This window comes from Zeus faber (assembly GCF_960531495.2).
Source record: "Zeus faber genome assembly, chromosome: 1".
In the NCBI taxonomy this organism is placed as follows: Eukaryota; Metazoa; Chordata; class Actinopteri; order Zeiformes; family Zeidae; genus Zeus; species Zeus faber.
In genome coordinates, this window is record NC_137193.1 from 42,250,010 (window position 1) to 42,271,034 (window position 21,025).

General features: G+C 41.0%; 1 protein-coding gene across 1 annotated transcript; it reads left to right on the plus strand.

Annotated features, from left to right (window-relative positions):
- Positions 1-11,401: 11,401 nt before the first annotated feature.
- Positions 11,402-19,927, plus strand: creb3l3a (cAMP responsive element binding protein 3-like 3a; the record flags this gene model as incomplete). Its single annotated transcript, XM_080016965.1, has 10 exons — positions 11,402-11,422; positions 11,865-11,981; positions 12,121-12,373; positions 12,773-12,906; positions 14,971-15,081; positions 15,473-15,579; positions 16,002-16,070; positions 16,620-16,704; positions 17,864-17,957; positions 19,611-19,927. 10 exons carry the CDS (start codon positions 11,402-11,404, stop codon positions 19,925-19,927), a joined length of 1,308 nt encoding a protein of 435 aa, XP_079873091.1.
- Positions 19,928-21,025: the final 1,098 nt, after the last annotated feature.

Consider the following 21,025-nt stretch of genomic DNA (forward strand, 5'->3'; position numbering starts at 1 on the left):
GACTTAAAATGCCATATGGTATAAAGATCAGAGCCGGATTGAGTGTAAAATGAGGAGCTTGATCTGAACTTTGCAGGCGAACGAAAACAGAGTGCACAGCATTTTGTTGTGAGCAGAAAGGTTCTTCTATGCTTGGGTGCGCACAACAAAGTTCTGAAACTATGGTTGTGGTTTAATAAGCGGAAACTGTTGGAGGTGTCCCCTGGTGCCCAATTCACCGTTGCACCGTGGCTGTGCATTGATAAGTGTGTGCGCTCAGCTGGAAGGTGTTGCTCAAGGAAATTAGGGTGTGATGTGATGAAGGCATATCACATTGGAGACAGCTTTATGGACGGCTGGCTTAATGGGCGGATGAGATGTGATAAGAGCGAGCAGGGCTGCGTTTTTTTGTTCTGCACCTTTGGCCTCTGGGCCTCAGGTCCTAGGCCTGGGTAGCGTTCGCCTCCTGAATATCGATCAAAACTTAACAACTTAAAAAAGACCCTCTTGCACAGCTCCTCTTTCCACTCCATTACCAGCAATAAAGAGTTTAAACCATTAGAGGCACAGTAGGGATAAGTCAGGAAGTAGTTCATGCTGCATCATAAAAACAATAACACCAGGTAATACCAAAATAAATTGGTTTTACTAGTGTTCTGCCAATAAAGTAACATTTGGACGCCATTCACACCAGAGTGGAAGGACTTTTATTGAACATTTGCGTGGTCGGTACAACCCTGAACAATGTCACTAAAAGCAAATGGATTTACGTGGATGGGAAGAAGTTCCTTGATTTTGTTGTCTTGTAATTCTGCCTCATCAAGTCGAAAATGTGCATGCTTCCCTAGATAGAACTGGATTCTACACACTGTGTCATTAAGTCCCAGGCACAGGAACTACAGTAAGCTGCAGTTACACAATGCGGTGTGCAGCCTTGTGTCAAAGCTATTCACACCATGTCAACCAGTGTGAAAATCCTCTGACCATTTACCTGACCCATTATTACCAGCCTAACCGGGTAGTCGATCGTTGCGTCTGTGTAAAACTGATTTTACAGCTACGTTAAGGGTAATCTTCATATAATGTGAAGGATTGCTAAATACTAAAATAATAATAATCACCCGGAGAATATCTGCCCTATCTTCATGTGCTTTTCTGCTTACTCCACTTTCCCCAACGTTTCCTTGTAGATGCGCCGTGAGAGTGAACTGGCTATTGTCCACCAGCTGAAAAATCCCGGCGATGGAAAATCCGGGTTCAGAAAGTAAAATTTCACTCCGGGATTTTGAGTCAACCATGTGGATTTGCTAATGAGCATCAATCCAAGAGGTCCATCCTGAGTGGAACCAGCTGATGGCGCTTTTACTTTTAGAACATGCAGCTTTCCACCTCTATAGCTCAGAACTCCATGGTATGACAACCTGTTCAGCTCAAAATGGCAGCATGTCATCTAGCTGGTGAAGCAAGTCATCTAGTACGGTCAACCAAAAAAAGATTTGTATTGTTAACCGGCCGCCACAGTAAAGACGGCAATGTTTTTGAACAGTTTTTTGTCGTTACGTGACGTTAGTTACAAGTTACATGGTTAATAGGCTGGATGATCTATGATTCGATTTTTGCCGTTTGCAGAGGTAAATCAATTTAGTGGGAAAATACGCGTGAGGGCAAAAGTCGGAATTTGTTTACATCAATTGTAATTCCCCTGAATCCCACTTAATACAGCTTGAGGATGTAAATCTCTGTAGACCTATTCATCTTTAAACTAGTTCGTCAGAGAACTACCGACCTGGTCAAGTGGTTTCATTTTCAATATTCAACATCCTGAGATGGAAAACAAAAAAACAAAAAAACTGCTAAAATGAGAGTGTCCATCCTGAACATCATCTCATCCGGAGAAAAGGAGACCAAGAATTACATGCTTTACCCGTCAAAGAGACAGCCGTTCAAAGCTCCCGCAGGCGTCAAGGATGACGATCTGTAATTTTCCCACAATTCAGTTTGACACGGTGAGAGAACACACAGCGTCAGAGATGTCCTGCGATGACATTTGTTTGTCTGGTTTGATCGACAAATTTAATTAATCGACAAATAAATGTCACTCCACTCTCAAACCCCACGAGTCCGTGAGATTAAGTATTGGTCAAACACAGATCAAACTATTGATGACCTATGGATCACACAAATTGGACTTATAAATACAATATACCTAACAAGTGCTCCCCGGGCATATATGGGAGCCCACTGCTCCTAGATATGTTAGTTACGAGGAAGGTAAAATGCAGAGCAATGCATTTTGTTGCCTCAGTACTTGTACTCCGTGCAATGAAAATTAGTTGAATCTAATCTAATTTAATTTAAATGGTCCTTTATTAGAGTTTAATTATTATTGACACACACACACACACATAGACACACACACACACACACACACACAGAGTATATACAGTATATATATATATATATATATATATATATATATATATATATATATATATATAAACACACACACACATATACAAAGGCTCTGATTTGAAATCCCGTGTGCTAATAATTAGGGTACTACACACAGGAGCCCAGTCTCACAAAACAACTTCACTCAGACTGTGCCTAGACTTAAAGAGACAGCACATCTGGAATGATAGATAAATACTCTACTGGGATGAAAGCATGTGTTGGTTAGTTAGTTAGTTGTGAGGCATTTATTTCTCAATCCCTTTTGGTCCAAACGTTAGCTCAGATGGAGCTAATTGAAATTATGCTTTTAGTTGGCCATGAGAAAAAAAATCATTCATAATAATTCATTCTATCATTCATCCAGCAATGACTTGTAAAAGAGCAAAGACTTTTCATTCAGGTCTTTCATTCAGCCAAACCGAATTCCCCTTTACCCAGTTTGCTTTCTTCGGACATTGTTACAAAGAAGTATTGATCCATTTGACATGAAGGTAAAGTCCCAATACTCCCAATCAAACTCTGCAATCAAACCAAGCAGCTTGTTTTCTTCAGGAAAACCACACAGCCATTCAGGAGGAACTAATGTTTGGAAGTCAAACATAGCCTGAGGATCTGGCTGCACTTACACCTGTTAAGCACCAGGTGGCAGCTGTGCTCCATTCTAATTCCCTTTCCCCCAAAACTCTCCCAGTCAGCTCCAGTCTTAAAATAATAATAAATAAATAAAATAAACATTTGAATACAACATGCTACATATTACACGTTCCACATTTCTGCATACATCCCCATTTAAACGCATTACCATCGTATTTTTATGCGTTCACCCTTTCCATACATAGTTTCTGGGTGCAATGGCCTTGGCAGTCAGAGCAGAGATTATATTTTAAGGGTAGTTTTAAATGCCAAAAATGCAAATGAGGTGAGTGGGAAAAGGGGATCCACTGGTATCTGGGTCACTCTGAGATTGTGACGTGCTTTTGGACCTTAAAATATCAGAAGAAAATCAGCCCACGCGCGCGCACACACACACACACACACACACACACACACACACACACACACACACACACACACGCACACCTTTTAATAATCATCAATCAGTCAGTATATAATAAATAATAAAACCAGTTTTGTTTTGAGTTTGCTCAATATGTTTAATTTTATTTAATATGCTTCTTACACAATTTCATATCTTCCTCCATATCTATATTATCTTTTGAATGCCAACAAACAGGTCATGCTGCAGAGTTTATCAGTGGAATTATTTATGTATTTGCCTGATATTCAATACAAGAGACACAATGGAGTAATCATCCAGAATCAGCGTTGTAGTGCGGACCACCCAAAGCCAGATCAAGTCCCGGCAGAGATTTCAGGGGCTGAACTTGTGGAGTCCGAGTCAAGTTCAAGCACCAAAGACGTAGATATCAGGGTTTTTCCTTGGTGGATGATGCCCTGCCAACTCTGAGATGAGACAAACTGACTTGACTTTCCGGCGTGGAATCCAGGTTCAGAAAATGAATTCTGAATGCGGATTTGCCACCTCGGCATATTGGCATAAGTGAAGTGAACCAAAACGCATACAATTAGTGGTGCTGGCTCCAAAATAACACTAAAAGAAAAAATAGGATTTTTTAAAATTGAAACTACTGTCTGAATTTTGGGACCCAAAAGAAATGCGGTTATGGATTATTACTCCTCCCGGTGTTGTCAGATTGACAATTTCCAGCCCAGCAACACTGACTCCACCTACCTTTTTTACTAATGACCCTGGGGCAGAGCTATCTTTAGAATGCTCCACGAGGAAATGTCTGTCGACGTTTAGTTACTGACACAGTAGGACGTGTAGGAGCGACATTGTCACCGGATAATTGCTTTGTGCAGCAAGGTGATCAGCATCATGTTTATTACCGACACGTCAGCTGCGTAAGAAGCTGCTCAATAAAACGCACAGTTCGGAGTAATTGACCCTGTTCATATAATTAGCCACGGAGCCTGAGATTTCGTAAACTGTCGAGTGCCATTTAGTAATTTTGACAATTTATTGATATGGCTTACCGCTTATTAAACCCACTCACTTACTTGAATGAGATTGTGATTCCTTTTCGGAGCAGGCGATATTAGTCATATATGCGCTGGCTGTGAGATAGAATCGTCTGCCAAATGTCATATCTTTAGTCGTGGCTATTGTGCCAGAGCTGCATTATTAAACTTTAATGCATGGGGGGGCACCTCATTAGTGGTTTATGTGAAACGGCTCCTAAGAGTCGACGTTATTCCAAACTTATCTATCCCTGTCCTGTCGGGAGTCTATCCCCGCATCCACAGGTGTTGTCGCTTTGGCATTTAGGGATATATGATTGACATTTACTCGACAGCATCTTTAAATCAGTATTGTTTTTCGGGCCTGCAGCGGCCTATTACCATTTTTTCCCGTTGTGACTGTCGTCTGACCTCCATTTTTGAATTTATGGATAATGAAACACAGTGAAGCATTCAAATGGGAAATGAATAGTGTTCAGAGACAACAGGCGCTGACTGAGTCAACTCCAAAAATTATTTGATTTAGCGAGTTTAGTTTTGCTTGTCTCGGATACTTGCAACTTTATTTTTAGCAAAACATTTATAAAAAACACACACAAACGCACACACACACACACACACACACACTCACACACACACGCAGCAGAGTGTGTGGAGTGATGATTGACGTTGCTGGTTCTTCTGATGCAGTCAATATGGCGGCGTCCATCGCCCACCGTATTGAATTCTGTGTTTTGGATTGAGGGTCTGGTCAGTTTTACGAAGGATGCAAAGAGCATCGATGGCTTACTGCCTGTTGGTTTATGGCTGAAAACTCCCAGGAACTGCTTCTGAGGAAAATAACTTGCTATTTTGGAAATTACAGTTGTGAAAAGGAATGCAGTAAACAAACTTTTACTGTACTTGAATACATTTTCAAGTATCTATACTTACTTGAGTATTGCGTTTCAGACACCTATCACTTCTACTCCACTACATTTCAAAGAAAATAGTTCCAACACACATTACTAAAGTTAAAAATAAATAAATACGTAAAAAATATTTATATATATATATATATACAGTATGAAAATCAGGGACTGGATCTATCAAACTGCTCCTCAATGATTCATTTGATCCATATCCTTGTAAATTACTATGAAACCACTTATTTTGTTTATTGGAATTTGTAGTCAGGATATGCATGAATGCATCATCAGAGAAAAAAGGTACAGTATTACTTTTTGACGTATTATAGGTTCTGTTATATCGGTATGCTCACTTCGCGATGATTTCCTTGCACTGCTAAGATCATGTGTTTTTCACAAGTTAGAGACAAAACCACAATAGGTAGATTGAATTGTAATTGACCGCAGATAATATGTGAAATACAAAGTAGAAGAAGATAGGAGATGATGGTGTTGGTGGATGTGATAAGGGAGGGTAAGGGTATGATGTTGGTGAATCGGTGCTTCGCATGCTGATGGATGGGATGATGGATGGTGAGCTTGATGAAAGACAGAACCCCAGGAGTCTTGACTCGGGATGGGTAAAAAAAGAGTCTTAAGGGCATCAGGCCTCAGCCCTGCCTTCGGATCCCTCTGGTGGGTGAGAGGTGGGTGAATCTGGTGGGTGGATCTGACAAGAATATGTATGTAAATGTTCATTGGTAGTAAATGTGGTTGGAGTGTGTTCTACGCTCTCGAACCTCAGTTTATTCTAACCTCATTGTGAGATGTGCAGTAACACTCTAACATCATCATCAAATTGATTCAATTTCATCATTGCATGTTTGAGGATGTTTATGTGCAACTCTTTAATTATTTTATGAATGGAACCATAATTGGATTGTGAGCCTTTGCAGCATAGACCATTTACCCTTTGGGTTCTTAGAATGCTGATTGTAAATAATTTATTGGAGATGGTAGGTTTGCATAGCTTCGAGGCATTTTAATAAGAACATTTTTTATCGCTGAAAAATGAAATTAAGTGAAGTTATGTATTTGTTGACTTTGAATAGGACTACACCGTAAAACCACTGACAGCTGAAGTGAATAACATTGTTCATCTTGTTCCAATATCACTTGTCAAGGGGTGGGATATATTAGGCAGCGAGTGAACAGTCAGTTCTTGAAGTTAATGTGTTGGAAGCAGGAAAATTGGGCAAGCGTAAGAATCTGTGTGACTTTGACTAGGGCCAATTTATGATGGCTAGACAACTGGGTCAGACGACAGGCCTTGTGGGATGTTCCCAGTATGCAGTGGTTCGTACCTACCAAAAGTTGTCCAAGGAATGACAACTGGTGAACTGGTGACAGGGTCATGGGCGGCCATGGGCTCATTGATGCACACGGGGAGCAAAGGCTAGCGTGATCAGATCCCAGAGAAGAGCTGCTGTAGCACAAAATTCGGGCTGAAAAAGTAAATGCTGGCTATGATAGAAAAGGTGTCAAAACACATAAGGCATCGCAGCTTGCTGCGTATGGGGCTGCGTACCCACAGACCGGTCAGAATGCTCCATACTGACCACTGTCCGCCACCAAAAGCACCTACAATGGGCATGTGAGGGTCAGAACTGGACCATGGAGCAATGGAAGAAGGTGGCCTGGTCTGATGAACTACGTTTTCTTTTACATCATGTGTATGGCCGGGGTAAGGGTCCGATCCCATGGAGCATCTGTGGGATGTGCTGGAACAACAAGCCCGATCCATGGAGGCCCCACCTCGCAACTTACAGGACTTAAAGGATCTGCTGCTAATGTCTTGGTGCCAGATACCACAGGACACCTTCAGAGGTCTTGTGGAGTCCCTGCCTCGAAGGGTGAAAGCTGTTTTGGCGGCACGAGGGGGAGCTACCCAATATCAGTGGTTATTTGAGGTGGTTTTAATGTTATGGCTGATTGGTGTATGTTTTTCTTATAAAGTCACGACACTGACAGTCACAGAAACAGAAAAATCATGATTATAATCCCAGAGAGTCAAGTCTTTTGAGGTAATAATAACGGCATCGATTTATTCATTTGGTGCTTAATTTTTTTTTTTTTAGATCCTTGTCAAAGAGAGCGGCTGTGAAAATAAAAAGCAAAAAAGCAGGAAACTTTACAAATTCATTAATTTGTTTTTTTAACGGGCCTATTTGTTTAATATGATTTGAAAGAAGCCGCTGATGTGACCGGTCTCAGAGCTGGTCGTTCTGGAGTCGGTCTTTTATCAGTCTGGACCCTGGAACATCCGGAGGGGGATTTACCCCAAAAACTCTCTCAGTTCCAGGGTCTGAGATAAGAGTTTGGCACCAGAAGAAGACATCTTGTTATCAAATGAAACACTCTTATCAAAACCCAACGATTATGTCATCAGGAATAAAGAAGTTGGAAAGAAGTTTGAAATGTTCATAAACTCTGAAAAAGAGACGTATGCACAATGTCTTAACCTGCAATTTAAATATAGTTTTATTTCCTGTCGAAGGTCCTTCAACTAAAAAGTCCTTTAATTAAAGATATATTTCAATTGCAAGTTATGATTCTCTCTTATCTTCTACGTATTGTGTCATCTTCCAGTTCCTATTCTTTAGTGTCTTTAGCTACTTAAAAAGTGAAACATGTTCCTAAATCTCAGCATTAGAATTGGAGAAAAAACAATATATATATACAGTGTATGTTCATAAACCAGGCAGTGATGTTGCCTGTCAGGATGCTCTCCACCGCTCCAGAGTAGACCGACTTGAGGATCCTCACCGAGACCCTGAATGTCTTCAGCTACATATAAAAAAATAAAATAAATATATATATATATATATATATATATATATATATATATATATATATATATATATATATTGTATATAAGCGTAAGGTTCATCTATTTCCAATTTCCACTGGATTTACAGTGTCGTCACTAAACAAACAAACGATTATTAGTCATTGTTGTAAAATAAAAAAAAATAGTTGTCTAGAGAGGAATCATTTTTAAAATTTCTGAAGATTGTAGTTTGTGACAGATCTTTCACCCTTTATAGTCAGAGAAAGGCAATAATGAAAATGATGATGACGACAAAATTACATTTCCCATATCAGTAGAGCAGGGACGGGCAGTTTTAAAGGCAAATGCAGTTCCACTATCAATACTCATTCAACACAAATGAAAAATATATATTGCATGGTCTTACCTTTACTTGTAAATGAATTTGCCTATCCTTCTGGACAAAGATTTCAGTGACTTTGTTGTAGAAGTTCTCTTTATAATCGTTTATTTTTAAAAATCTAGTCTCGTCAGCTAATGTGGAGGGAGAGTGAGACTGAAAGAGAGTGATGCGCCTCCCTCAGTGAGGCAGATGTAATAGCTGCCTCCCCTGATGCTTTTTCATTGCAGTTTTATATCGACACCAGCGAACCTAAATATTTAAAGTATATACACTTACTTGAAAAAGGTTACCTGGACAATGGAAGGCAAGGACATGTATTGAAGTGACATACAAAAATTTCACTGGTGACATACAGTGACATACAGTGACATACAGTGACATACGTGGTTGCCAGATTATTTGGTTTGTGTCATTTTAAGTCAACTCTGACAGCTCCTCAAAACCTTCATGGGAACGATGTCCCTGACAGCTGGGAAAGTGCAAAATAGTTCAACAATTTCTCTTCCTTGGTGCTGTTATTGATTTTCCACCGTGTTTAGTTTTATTTTAAAGTGCGATTTTTGGCAAGTGACATACAGTATCAGGCCTTGTTTTCAGTGGCGTCTCTACATTAGGGGCCAGGCCGATGCCCTTGCTTCAACTATATTAATTTGATGAAGCATACACTGAGAGACTCCACTCTTGCTTGATATTGACATTGTCTTTTAAGACACAAACAGAAATAGCATTTTTTTTTTTTTTTTTTTTTTTTAATATCCATTTAATATGTTTGCTGCGCTCGGCCAGCACATGGTGTCGGCCCCAGCCTGATACTGTCCACCCCACCGGGTGAACCTGTCATCAATTTGTGTCAAGCAACTGTCAAGCAAGTTTGTTAGATATGGAGCCTGTCGCTTTGAGAGGTTGCATTAAAGAGTAACGAGGGAATCGTGTGCGCGGCAGGCTTTACGTAATTTTCTGAGATAGAGGAGGAGGGAGAGGAATACACACGAGTTATGTGTTACCATTTTATTCAAAAGTTAGACGGTGCCTGTCTACTCCCTCTCTTCAAATAAATGCCAAAAGTCCAAAGAGTACTGACCCACGGTGTCTCTGAAGAAGGAAATGACGAAAGGAAGTTCCCACTTGGGAGCTCTAGGCTGCTCTGGTAACAAAGTACATGTTGTGTCACATTCAGTGTTGTTTTGTGCTGTGCTGCCTCCTGTTTGTGTTTCAGTATCCTTGACCAACAGTCCTTTTATGAGATTGACAAAAATGTTTCCCGCACCCGTGGTGTTAAGGCTGTATTGCATTGACACATAAATGTAGAGTCTGCATTTTGGTGATAGCTTATTCTAGGGATGAGTGTATGAAAACATTTCAATATTTATTGATGAATATCTCTGTCACTATCCGTGCAGCACCCTCCATGTTCATAGCCTGATGGATGGATGATGTTCGGTTTATTGAGTTAAACTTCTTCTCTGTTACGGTATGTGTTGTGCATATGCCTGTTTATAGACCTACTGCTTGATAAAAATACTGTGTAAAATAGCTCTTTGTTTAATTTCTTAAAACATCAATGTTCAATTGAAATGATCTATGGCTAAAACTGTAATTATTTAGACTTTATATTGGAGCACAAAACAGCTGCTGTGTCAGATGATGCTGTGAAGAGAGGAAAAAATTCATTTGATTTCAATGCCAAAAACGCCACTGCTGAGTTTGACAAAATACACAGCTTCAGTTCAGCAGATTGGATATTATCTTAAACAAACTGATTACATAATCCAGGGCTATTTGCTGAGACTATTTTGAATGTGCAGTTATATCCAAAATTGCGAGACAATAAACAATAAGCATTATTATACATGGAACTTGTTTTCTGGTGTACGTTCTCTTTCTTGGCTGCAGTGTTTTATTGGATTTATTAAGTGTCTTATCTTATCTTATCTTATCTAATCTTACCTTAAGTATTTTATTTTAAAAGTAAAATTAGCTGACAAAACATAATTATTATAGTCCGCATTATAGTCAGCAAATACAGCAAATGCATTTTTGCAATTTTAGAGTCCTAGGCCTGTTCAAGCTGCTGTCTGCGAGCAGATTCCAAAAAGCCAGCAGGCAGCTTACACGCTCCAAAGATTCTCCGATTCCAAAAGCAAAGGGTCTATTTGAATCAAGTCAGTTTTTCTTTCTAATTTCCTCTATTTGATTTTCGTTGTAGTTCAGTTTTGGTGCCCAAAACCCAGACACCTTAGACACCAATAGTAAAAAAAACACAAGTAAGTTTAGTTTGTGGTTTCATTGAGAGAGTTTCATTTTGAACACAAGTTGCTCTGCTACTTCAAATATCTTCCACTATTATAATCTGGTACTATTCGGGTCCATCAAGATAAGCTATTGCATTATTCAATGTTTTTTTTATGAATATATGCCAAAGGTCAAATCCATTCACCTGTCAATAAGCTATCATTAAAAATAAGCAGAAAGGAAAGTACAAAGTTTGACCTTTCCAATCTCCTACATCCTGGAGTAGACTTAAATAGTTTTTCGTCTCCGGATGAGTGAAACATTCAAGTCGCCCCAGTTGAACAGCCCCCGGGATGTCAATCAAATGCTATCTCCCAGAGCAGCCAATTGGAGAACGGCCGGGTATTTGACTGGGTGTGTTGTGTTGGAGTTTAGTCTTTGGACCCGAGAACAAGAGGTCAGTAAAACAGTGGAGAGTCTGTGGAGGCAACAAAGTAAAGTAGATCATTTGTCTCGATTGTTCTCTTTTTTTCTGTGGAGGATCCTTCTTGACACTGGCCTGGTGGGGAAGCAATGGACCACTACTCGGATCAGGTAAAGAGCTCTGAGAGACAAAAATGTTACGGGTTTTTCCGTTGTATTGTGTATGTTAGTTAGCAGTGTTGGGCTAATGGAAGGGCGTTAAAAAATACAGACTTGGAAGTTGAGCATATCAACAAGACATATGGTTTGATCAAAGTAATTATTAAAACTTTTCTGGTCAAAAAAACAAACAAGCAAACAAATTACCATATCAGAGCTGAAATGCCCAAACCATTTTACTGCTTGACGTAACACAGACATAGCCCTAGATCTCAGGAACAGCGCATTCTACCTTACGCCTTGAGTTGTGGTGAAGAGGCGGCCATAAAACCAGCAGGCTGAACCGTGTACCATGCTTTTACAGCCTCCACCATCACGACGCCACCTTATCTGCTGCCAGGTTTGGCAGGACAAAATGGGGTGTTGTGTCATTAACGGCATGAGATCATTTCAGGGCTGTGATGGGATCGAGCTGCTCGATTGGTTGTTCGATCAGAAGGACGGCATCCTGCGGCACGAAGAGCCTGGACACAGTGACAACCACCACACCTGGCCGATCCAGGACCTGAACGTGAGTGGGACCGTGACCCTCCATCGTCCTCACCTCAGGCGGCTCCCTGGGCGGTGCTTTGAGGGGTAAACATCACTGTACCTCCATCACCGTGACCGCACCACTGATCGCTATCGGTTTGGGTTTTTCCATCCCGCAGATGATCCAATCAGCTGAGCCGTCGCACAGTGACTTCCTCACTGCCCTGCTGAGCGGCAGCGACTCTGTGCCGGGCTCCCCGCTCTGGTCCCCCTCCCCAAGCGACAGTGGAATCAGTGAGGACCCTCCGTCGGACCAGATGGACAGCCCCCACCGCCCGGAGAGCCCCCCCGCAGAACACCACCACCAGCGCCACCTGGGCCCTCGGCCTCCGAACACAGCGGGCCTGGAAGACAACTTTCCCATTGATCTCAGTGTGTTACGGCCTAATCCCACCGACAGAATATCAATATTGACAGATACAGTACACAGGGACTCCCATCGATCTAATATCTATCACAATGCAGGGTGCGGAGATACAGTCTGACTTGGAGAAGTAATTTTGCAGGTTACGAAGGTCTTACTGTAACACTATACAGCTATTGTAAAAAAAATCCCTATTATAGATTGCACAAACATAGCATTTAAGCTTTTTAGAACGTTGCCAATGGTGTACATAAACAAGATGTCCCACTGAATGTGTCAGCCCCAAATGTCATTTCTATATTTCTATATCTGTATATTCCAGATATACACTTTTTGGTGTGTCCACATAATATCACAAATGAGACAGGTGGATTAAAGTGTATGCCTGTCTCCCCCTGTGTGAGCAGGTGGCTGGGGATCTGGCCTCCCACCTGGAAGGATTGGGGGAATACAGTATTCTTGTGATGTACAAACGCCCCAGCTGTCCTCCACTTTTCCTCTTACTGTCAAGGACCTGCTGCTCTCCGGCACATCAGAGCCGGTAAGTGACAGTGGCAGTGCTGGTGGGAGTGTGTGTTGAGTGGTGTTGAATGAAAATTCTTAAATCTTAAATTATTGTGTTGGTACGTGTGTGTTATCCGCACAAAGTAACTCCTTTCTTGCATGACTTTACAAAATCGGAATGTCTGAGTGTGTGTGTGTTTGTGTGTGTGTGTGTGTGTGTGTGTGTTTGTGTGTGTGTGTTTGTGTGTTTGTGTGTTTGTGTGTGTGTGTGTGTGTGTGTGTGTGTGTGTGTGTGTGTGTGTGTGTGTGTGTGTGTGTGTGTGTGTGTTTGTGTGTTTGTGTGTGTGTGTGTGTGTGTGTTTAGGCAAGAATGAAGGAAGACTGCAGTTACTGAGAAAAACAGATTATTTCGGAACCACAATGGAATCAACCCATTGAACCCAAGTGTCCCAGAGCATGATTGTCACCTTTTTTCATGCTCACTTTTCATGCAACTAAAAATAACTACTACAATAACTAACTACATAAAACTAAATTTAAAAAAATTAATTTGAAGGGGGGGGGGGGGGGCAGCTACGTAGCGCAGCTACATGCCCACGGGGAGGTGTGGGCATGGATGTATTGTATGTATACATCCATGTATACATGTATGTATAAATTTTAAATGCATGGGTTTAAATTCTGTTCTATCACGAAATAAAAGCGGGATACTGGTTTCTCTTTTTCTCCATTGAATGGTCTATTAAATTCAAGGTTGAGCGAGAATAGGGATATAAGGTCATACCCCCAGTACCCCCTGTGTCCCTTCCCCATGCCAGAGAGTCCCTGTGGCAGCCACTGTGACAGTTTCATCTGCCACACGCTACCCGACCGGCGTTTATAGAGCCCTCCGGCACAGAGACACAGACGATGGGGTTGAGAAGGTACCACTTTGTTGTGGAGAGTAGGCTAGGTGGAACAAGCCCTGGAGCAGATGGACAGCATGTCATGACAAGGGCTTCTCTCCTGTGTGTGTGTGGGGATAGGAGTTTTACCTGCTTCTAGTTAGACCAATCAACTAGCAACAGGTAAACAGCCACACTGATCCTGGGGCCCAATTACCTAGACCCAGGACAGTTTGTGGCCGCTCAAACCACACCATCCCCACACAACAATATGGTTGTTTTTTTAATTTCATATTATTGAGTTACAAACCCTCAAAATTGAGATAGAGGAAGTCACAGCATATACCCCCCTCAAGGTATTTTTTATATAAGAAGAAAACTTGATTGATTTTAGTATTTTTAGAGTTTATAGAGTTTATTGTGCATAAGCACCGGGTGTCATGACATTTGACTGCATATACAGTATGTATGACCATATGTACAATATATGTGACAAATAACCTCTTGAATCTTGAATCTTGTCAGCATCCTGAGTTAAATACGTACAAGGAAGGAATCGAGACCTTTCATGGAGAACTTTTCCATCGTCATGGAAACTTGCAGTACAGAGAAAAAAAACAGGGTTAGGGTTAGGGTTAGGGTTAGGGTTAGGGTTAGGATGCAGAGTGTAGAGTCGAGCCAAACAAGATTTGACATTAAAATTCTCAAACTAAAGAAAGAACCATACTCTCAGTCTTCCCTTCTGCTTCTCTTTCTGTTTGAAATAAATGCAGCACCTTTAATCCTCTATCCTTATAATCACAATCATTTGAATAACAAAAGGATGTCGGTAAAGATTGATATATTTGGGAAAATGAACTGGATTACCATAGATATTGTCCCGTAATGGCACCTCATTACTGTTTCTTTTTTGGGAAGTTGATTGACAGAACTTCATTAATGTGCAAACCCCAAAAAAAGAGTCTTGCAGATTCTGATTTGAACACAGCAAGTTAATAACATACAAAAGAGAAGGTGTCCGAACATAACCCGGGTCAAGAGCATGATTGCCAGGCGTGAAATGATTGTCATAGAGGGGAGATGATGGCTGGCGTAAAAACAGGTCACATGAAATCCTAACTTTTATGTAAGGAGACCATCGAGTGGAGAAAAACCCTGAAGCACGGAGAATTTTTTTTGTTATTTTTGACAATTGATTATTCTTGTCTCACCGCTAGCTTCCGCAGCCATGCCAACAATCCATTCAGGAGTTAGTTCTCAATGAGGACGAGAAGAAGCTCCTGACCAAGGAGGGCATCACCCTGCCGAGCCAGTTACCACTCACCAAGGTAATCATTTACCGATAATAACAGCAAAATCAAAAAATGAAAAACAAAGAAAATATGAGGGGAAAAATGTGATCTCTCAAATCAAACAAGATCCAGGTGGAAGTAAGTGCTAGCAAAACAGTAAATCATGTTGAATTTTTGAGGCAGAGGTTTATTGTTTATCGTTATTTGTATATTGTCATTTTTTTCATCATTTAATTTAGCCTATTGTTTTAATGTGTGCTTCTGTGACAACACTCTCTATCTATCTATCTATCTATCTATCTATCTATCTATCTATCTATCTATCTATCTATCTATCTATCTATCTATCTATCTATCTATCTATCTATCTATCTATCTATCTATCTATCTATCAATCTGTCTGTCTGTCTGTCTGTCTGTCTGTCAGCATGAGGAGAGGATCCTGAAGAAGATTCGCAGGAAGATCCGCAACAAGCAGTCTGCTCAGGAGAGTCGGAAGAAGAAGAAGGAGTATATTGATGGTCTGGAGAGCCGGTATGATGAGATGTTTGACAAAATAAGCAGTAAAAGTCTTAAACTGATTTCAATTATTATATTTTAATGATTTTACCGTCAAAGGCAGACATCCTTATCACCCAGTTGCTGATTGATTTATTTATCTTTACTGTTTTGGTTTTTTTTTGTTTTTGTTTTTGTTTTTTCAGGGTGACGGTGGTTAAGGAGGTTTCTCCTTCAGCTGTGTCCTTTAGCTGAGATTACTTTGATAATGCAACATTTTTTTCTAGCACAAAGCCGCCGAGTGTTTTCCCTCTGAGTGACTCAGCTCTCACTCCCGGTCTCTCCTGTTCCCTCCTTTCTCCTCCTGGTCCCTCATGCTACCTTCCGGTCTGCCTTGGTCCCTCCTGGTTCCTCCTGGTCCCTCCTGATCCCCTCCTGGGCCTCCCGTCTTTTCGCAGGATGGCCGCTTGCAATGCTCACAACCAGGAGCTGCAGAGGAAAGTGTTCCAGCTGGAGAAGTGCAACACGTGAGGGAATTAAATATTCTGCTGCTCTCCCCTTCCTCTGTAAGCCTGTGTCCTAATTATGTTTTACTCCCTTGTTTCACACTCTCTCCTACCCCCTCTCCATCTCTTTTTTCCCCGACGAGATTACTCTTATATACTATTTCTAATCATTTTAATTTCCTCTCTAATCTATTCTTCCCCGGTGGCTCTTTTTCCCTCAAATATTCTTTCTTTCTTTCTTTCTTTCTTTCTTTCTTTCTTTTTTTCTATTTTATATTTCTTCCCCAGTGGCTTTCACATGCTCAGTCATTTTAATTTCTTTTTTATTTCTGTCTCTAGCCATTCCTTATTTGGATTTTGTCCTCAAATCTTCCTCAACTGTGTTTCCTTTTATTATCCTTTCATTCTGATGTATTTTTCCATCTTTTTATAAAGGCCTATTCAACCATTTAACCATTTATTTTTTATCATTTTATTTCATCCTTCATACTTTTTCATTTAACAAACGCTCCACATCATCCAGGTTCTAACCCTATGCCACTCCAACCATCTGGTTCTCTCCATCTCCAGGTCTCTCATTGAGCAGCTTCGCAGGCTTCAGGCTCTGGTGATGAGTGGCTCTAACAAGCCGGCGCAGACTGGGACATGTGTTCTGGTAGGAGGCTGACTATGCCACACACCACAAACACCGACAAACATTATCCTTCCTAACATGTAGATGGAACAGCAGCTATAGGAGATGTGGCTGCTGCAGCAATTGTATGTGATTTATTGATGAAATTATCCGACTGGAGTCACCACCTTTCACATGAAAGGAAAATATTGTGCAATGTTTAAAAACAAAATGAATGAATTCAAACGACAGATACAGTGGTTTTCAGTTTTTGAATTGATTTAATAATGACTAAATTATATATATTTCGGAAAATATATGGATATTTTTCGATCTTTCAATTATATTCTTCTTAAAATATCACAATATTCTCATCTTTTGATAATCGTGTATTATGTCATTTCTTGCTGAAAATTTATTGCTGAAAATATTAGACTCAACTAGAATGACAATATATTGATTGTACATTGATATTATATTATATTATATTATATTATATTATATTACTTGAATAATATGTTTTCGTTATACAATGGACTCACCTAGCGAATGCATCGCACCAGCTAAATGGGTGCAATGCAAGCTAAAGGAAATGTTCTCTATTTTTCAACGTAGGCCTGACTAAAATGTTGGTTCCCATCATTTCCAACTCTTCGCAGCAGTGTAATGGGGGAACTTTAAGCCTTGTGAAGCCTTGACATGTTAAGGAATTGACATTCATTCAAAACTCAATTTCAATTGCTGAGCTACATCCAAAGGATAACGATGGCTACTTTAGATGTAGAATAATCTGATGAAATACCGTTTGTGATCATGGTTTTACTTATTAAGACTGCCAATCCTGCCAATAGTATGAGTTACTTGTTTTAAACTCTTTATAAAAGTTATAAATGATGGAAACCGACATTTTAATAAGGCCTGGGTTGAAAAACGGAACCTAACAGCATGCACTCATCCCCTTTGAATTAATTAAAATTAAAGCGAGTGTTTGCGAGTCATTCTCATGAGTCAGAAGCAGCTAAGACAAGAGATTATCTGAGCGGTGAGCTAGTCAGTGTGAACGCTCAGCCCAATGGGACTTCAAACAGAACCCAATACACTTTCTGTCCTGAGTGTGAATTAAGCAATTTCTCACCTGCCACGGCCTCCCTTTCTCTCACTCTGATTCATCCGTGGCATTTTCTCCTCCGTCCTCCCCCAGGTGCTGCTGCTATCCTTCTCTCTAATCCTGTTTCCCAGCCTCAAGCCTTTCTCTGACACCAAGGTCAGCCAAGGAGACTTTGGTCCAGTCAGAAGTGAGTTGCCCTCTCCATTGGCTTGCCGTGCATGACCGCCTGCTTGGTGACCCGCCACCTCCCTGTCGGAGCTGGGGAGCCGATTAGAGCTGTGCCAGAGCATGGTGCTCTGCTCAGCCTCTCCAGGGGTTTGCTGTTGATTTTTTTTATTTTATTTTTTTAAGGCACCAAAGCTATCAACCCAAGTGTGGTCATCTTTTCCCAAAGAGGATTGACTGTCGTTTCACAACAGGGGTTTTAGTCATTCAAAACCTTTTTGTTTCTGGAGTTTGGGTTGAAAAAAGTTCCCGGGGAAGTAACCCTTCCTGAAAAAAAAGAAAAAAAAACAAAAACTGAATCATGTTCCGAAATATAATAAATTGCCCAGCAGTAGGGGATTATTTGTTTCAATGGACTGTTCGACAGCCACACAAGAGAGACCAATGATGAGTTACTTTAAGGTAATTGTATGGACAAAAGCCAAGTTACAAGTTTGTCGAAGGTAACGTCAGCTTTTAATGTTTTGAGGTTGCAATGTAAACGGTTCACTACACACACAGATTATTTGGTTCCAAAATATTCTGTTGGTAACTGCAGTCTTCCCTCATTCCTGCCTATATGCACACACGCACACTCTCACACACACACACACACACACACACACACACACGCACACACACACACACAGTGTAGCGGCTCAGTAAGCAGAGGTGAAGGTTCCAGATTCAGAAAGTAAAAGTTCTCCCCAGCTGGATCTGGTAATAAGCTCAGTGGTACGACCCAGAGGTCCCACCAAGGTGTGAAATCAGATGTGTCCATGCGTGGCCGGAGAATAAGCACAGTTTTAAACCTTCTGAACCTGGGGCCGGCTCATGATGAAGCCTCATGATCATCTGAGCTCCAGACTTTGCCCTGATTTAGAAAACGATTTTGATGTAAGTGTGAAGTGACGGAGAAAACCCTTGTCGGAGCCCCATCGGTGCATGCACCCCTGTGATGAGTCTGAGCAGTTCAGTGATGCAATTTCAGGCGGTTTTTGAGCCATCCTTGGACGTCCCGATATGTTTTATTTAATCAAACATAAGATGTTGTAGTTTGAGTTATGTGACAACATGTTTGGAGCAATCAGCAACAGCCAATCAGAGCACAATAGGAAACTGGGGGGAGGAGGAGGAATCAATACCTGTATACGGAATGTGTCTAGTTTATGGAATATTAGCTATTTTTGTTGGCCTTCACTATTTAAGACTCATCATTTACTTCAAATGCTCTAGTCTGAGCCTGGCAATAGTCTCATAAGGCATCACATAATGACACCTCAACTCGCTAGAGAGCTGAGGGAGAGTAGAGTACACACCCTCCTCCCTCGCTTCTGGAGGAACAAATATTTTGGAGAAACCAGGGATGCCAGCTTTTTTATCCTTGACGTTGTCATGGATTCCACGCAACTATTCCCTCAGTGATCATCAGCATATCAACGAACCATGATAAAAACCTCAATTTATCGAGTCACAAGAGACTGTCATTTAAAGTGAAGACGCCTCACGAGACCAAGGCTGGGAACTTCTCCACAGATTCTAGACACAAAGTAGCACAGGTGCGCAGAGCTGTGTGCGTGGAGCCGTCTTGGAACCTTGTTAATCCCCCAACCATTTATGTCTCATTCTCTCACAGTCCAATCACGGTCCCTGCACAGTCTTCAGGCGTCCCGCGTGCTGCCCGTCGTTGAGAGCCCATTCTCTGATGATGACCAATCTGAAGCGCGGCAGCGCCATTTCCCCAAAGACGTAGGCATCCCTAACATAAATTCGCTGACGGAGAAGCCGAGCGCTGGGCCGCCGTGGAGCTTGGAGCCCTTGTCTCTCAACCGCAGTGGGAAAGACGAGATTGGTCTTTTCTCCGGAGACCCCATTACTGGTCACATCTCTACCGTGACCTTGGATCCAAACCGGAGGGCAGCACGTCTGCGGCCTCACGCAGACGACATGTGAAGGGAAATCTGTCAAATTCTCCCAACATGATTTTTCAATTTTCCTTCACTTTTTCATGTAGGGAGGGCGTGATCCCAGGGCTGCTGTTTACAAAGCAAGGAAATATGATGTGAATAATTTCTGCTTTTGCCTCCAATCTAATTTAATATTTTGCTCTGTGTTTGTTTGTTTTCCTTTTTTTTTCGCATTTGTTGTACTGTTTTATATTAGTGTGTTTGGATTGGAATCCTGGCCCACATCTATATTCTTTGTATGATGTTGAATCCCCTGTCGAAATCCATTCGTTTAAAAAATGACGATGAATACGTTAAAAGTCGTAGAGGGTCTGGACAATTTCGTGTTGAATGGATCGCTTGTAAGTCGTTTAATGATTCCGCGCGACTGTAAAGAAAGGTTGACTACAATTGATCACAATCTGAACATTCATTCCTGGAAAAAAAAAACGATTCTGGAAATAAAGCTTTGAAAAAGTGATACCGAGAGGTTTTGCATTCATTTTGCATTTGAAAATGTATGCAACCCCAATGTGCAATAAGAAAAATTGTGGACAATGTCCAGTCAAGACAATTACAGTGGGTTAATTATCAGTAGAGACTCATTTTTGGCTAAATGTTAACCGAAAGGATAATGATATAATTGACTCTACTTTATCGATAATTAGAACCTTTTGTGTTGATGAGTGTCATCCACGTCCACAGCTCACCCCGTCCGCCCGGCTTGTCATCATGGATTTCTCTGGGATGGGAAGGGAATTAAGTTGTTTTTCGTGATCCTCATGACCCGTGCCCCACAATTTCATCTAACATTTAAGATCATGCTTGGCCTCGTTCTGACATTTTCCGTTGATGGCTCGACTCAACATGAAGGGAGAAGCAGAGGCTCGTTGTTCCGCCAAAGAAACAAAATGTACTGATAAAAGCAAAATGGCAGCCGAAGAGGAAATGCCATCCTGCTTGACAACAGATACAGAAAGAAATAAACCGTTTGTAGCCAACTCAGAAATTGCTGGAATATCCAAACATATAACTCGTTGATATCTATATTTTGTTATCTCTTATGATTATAATAGAACCACAAGATTGAGAAAAAAACTGGATT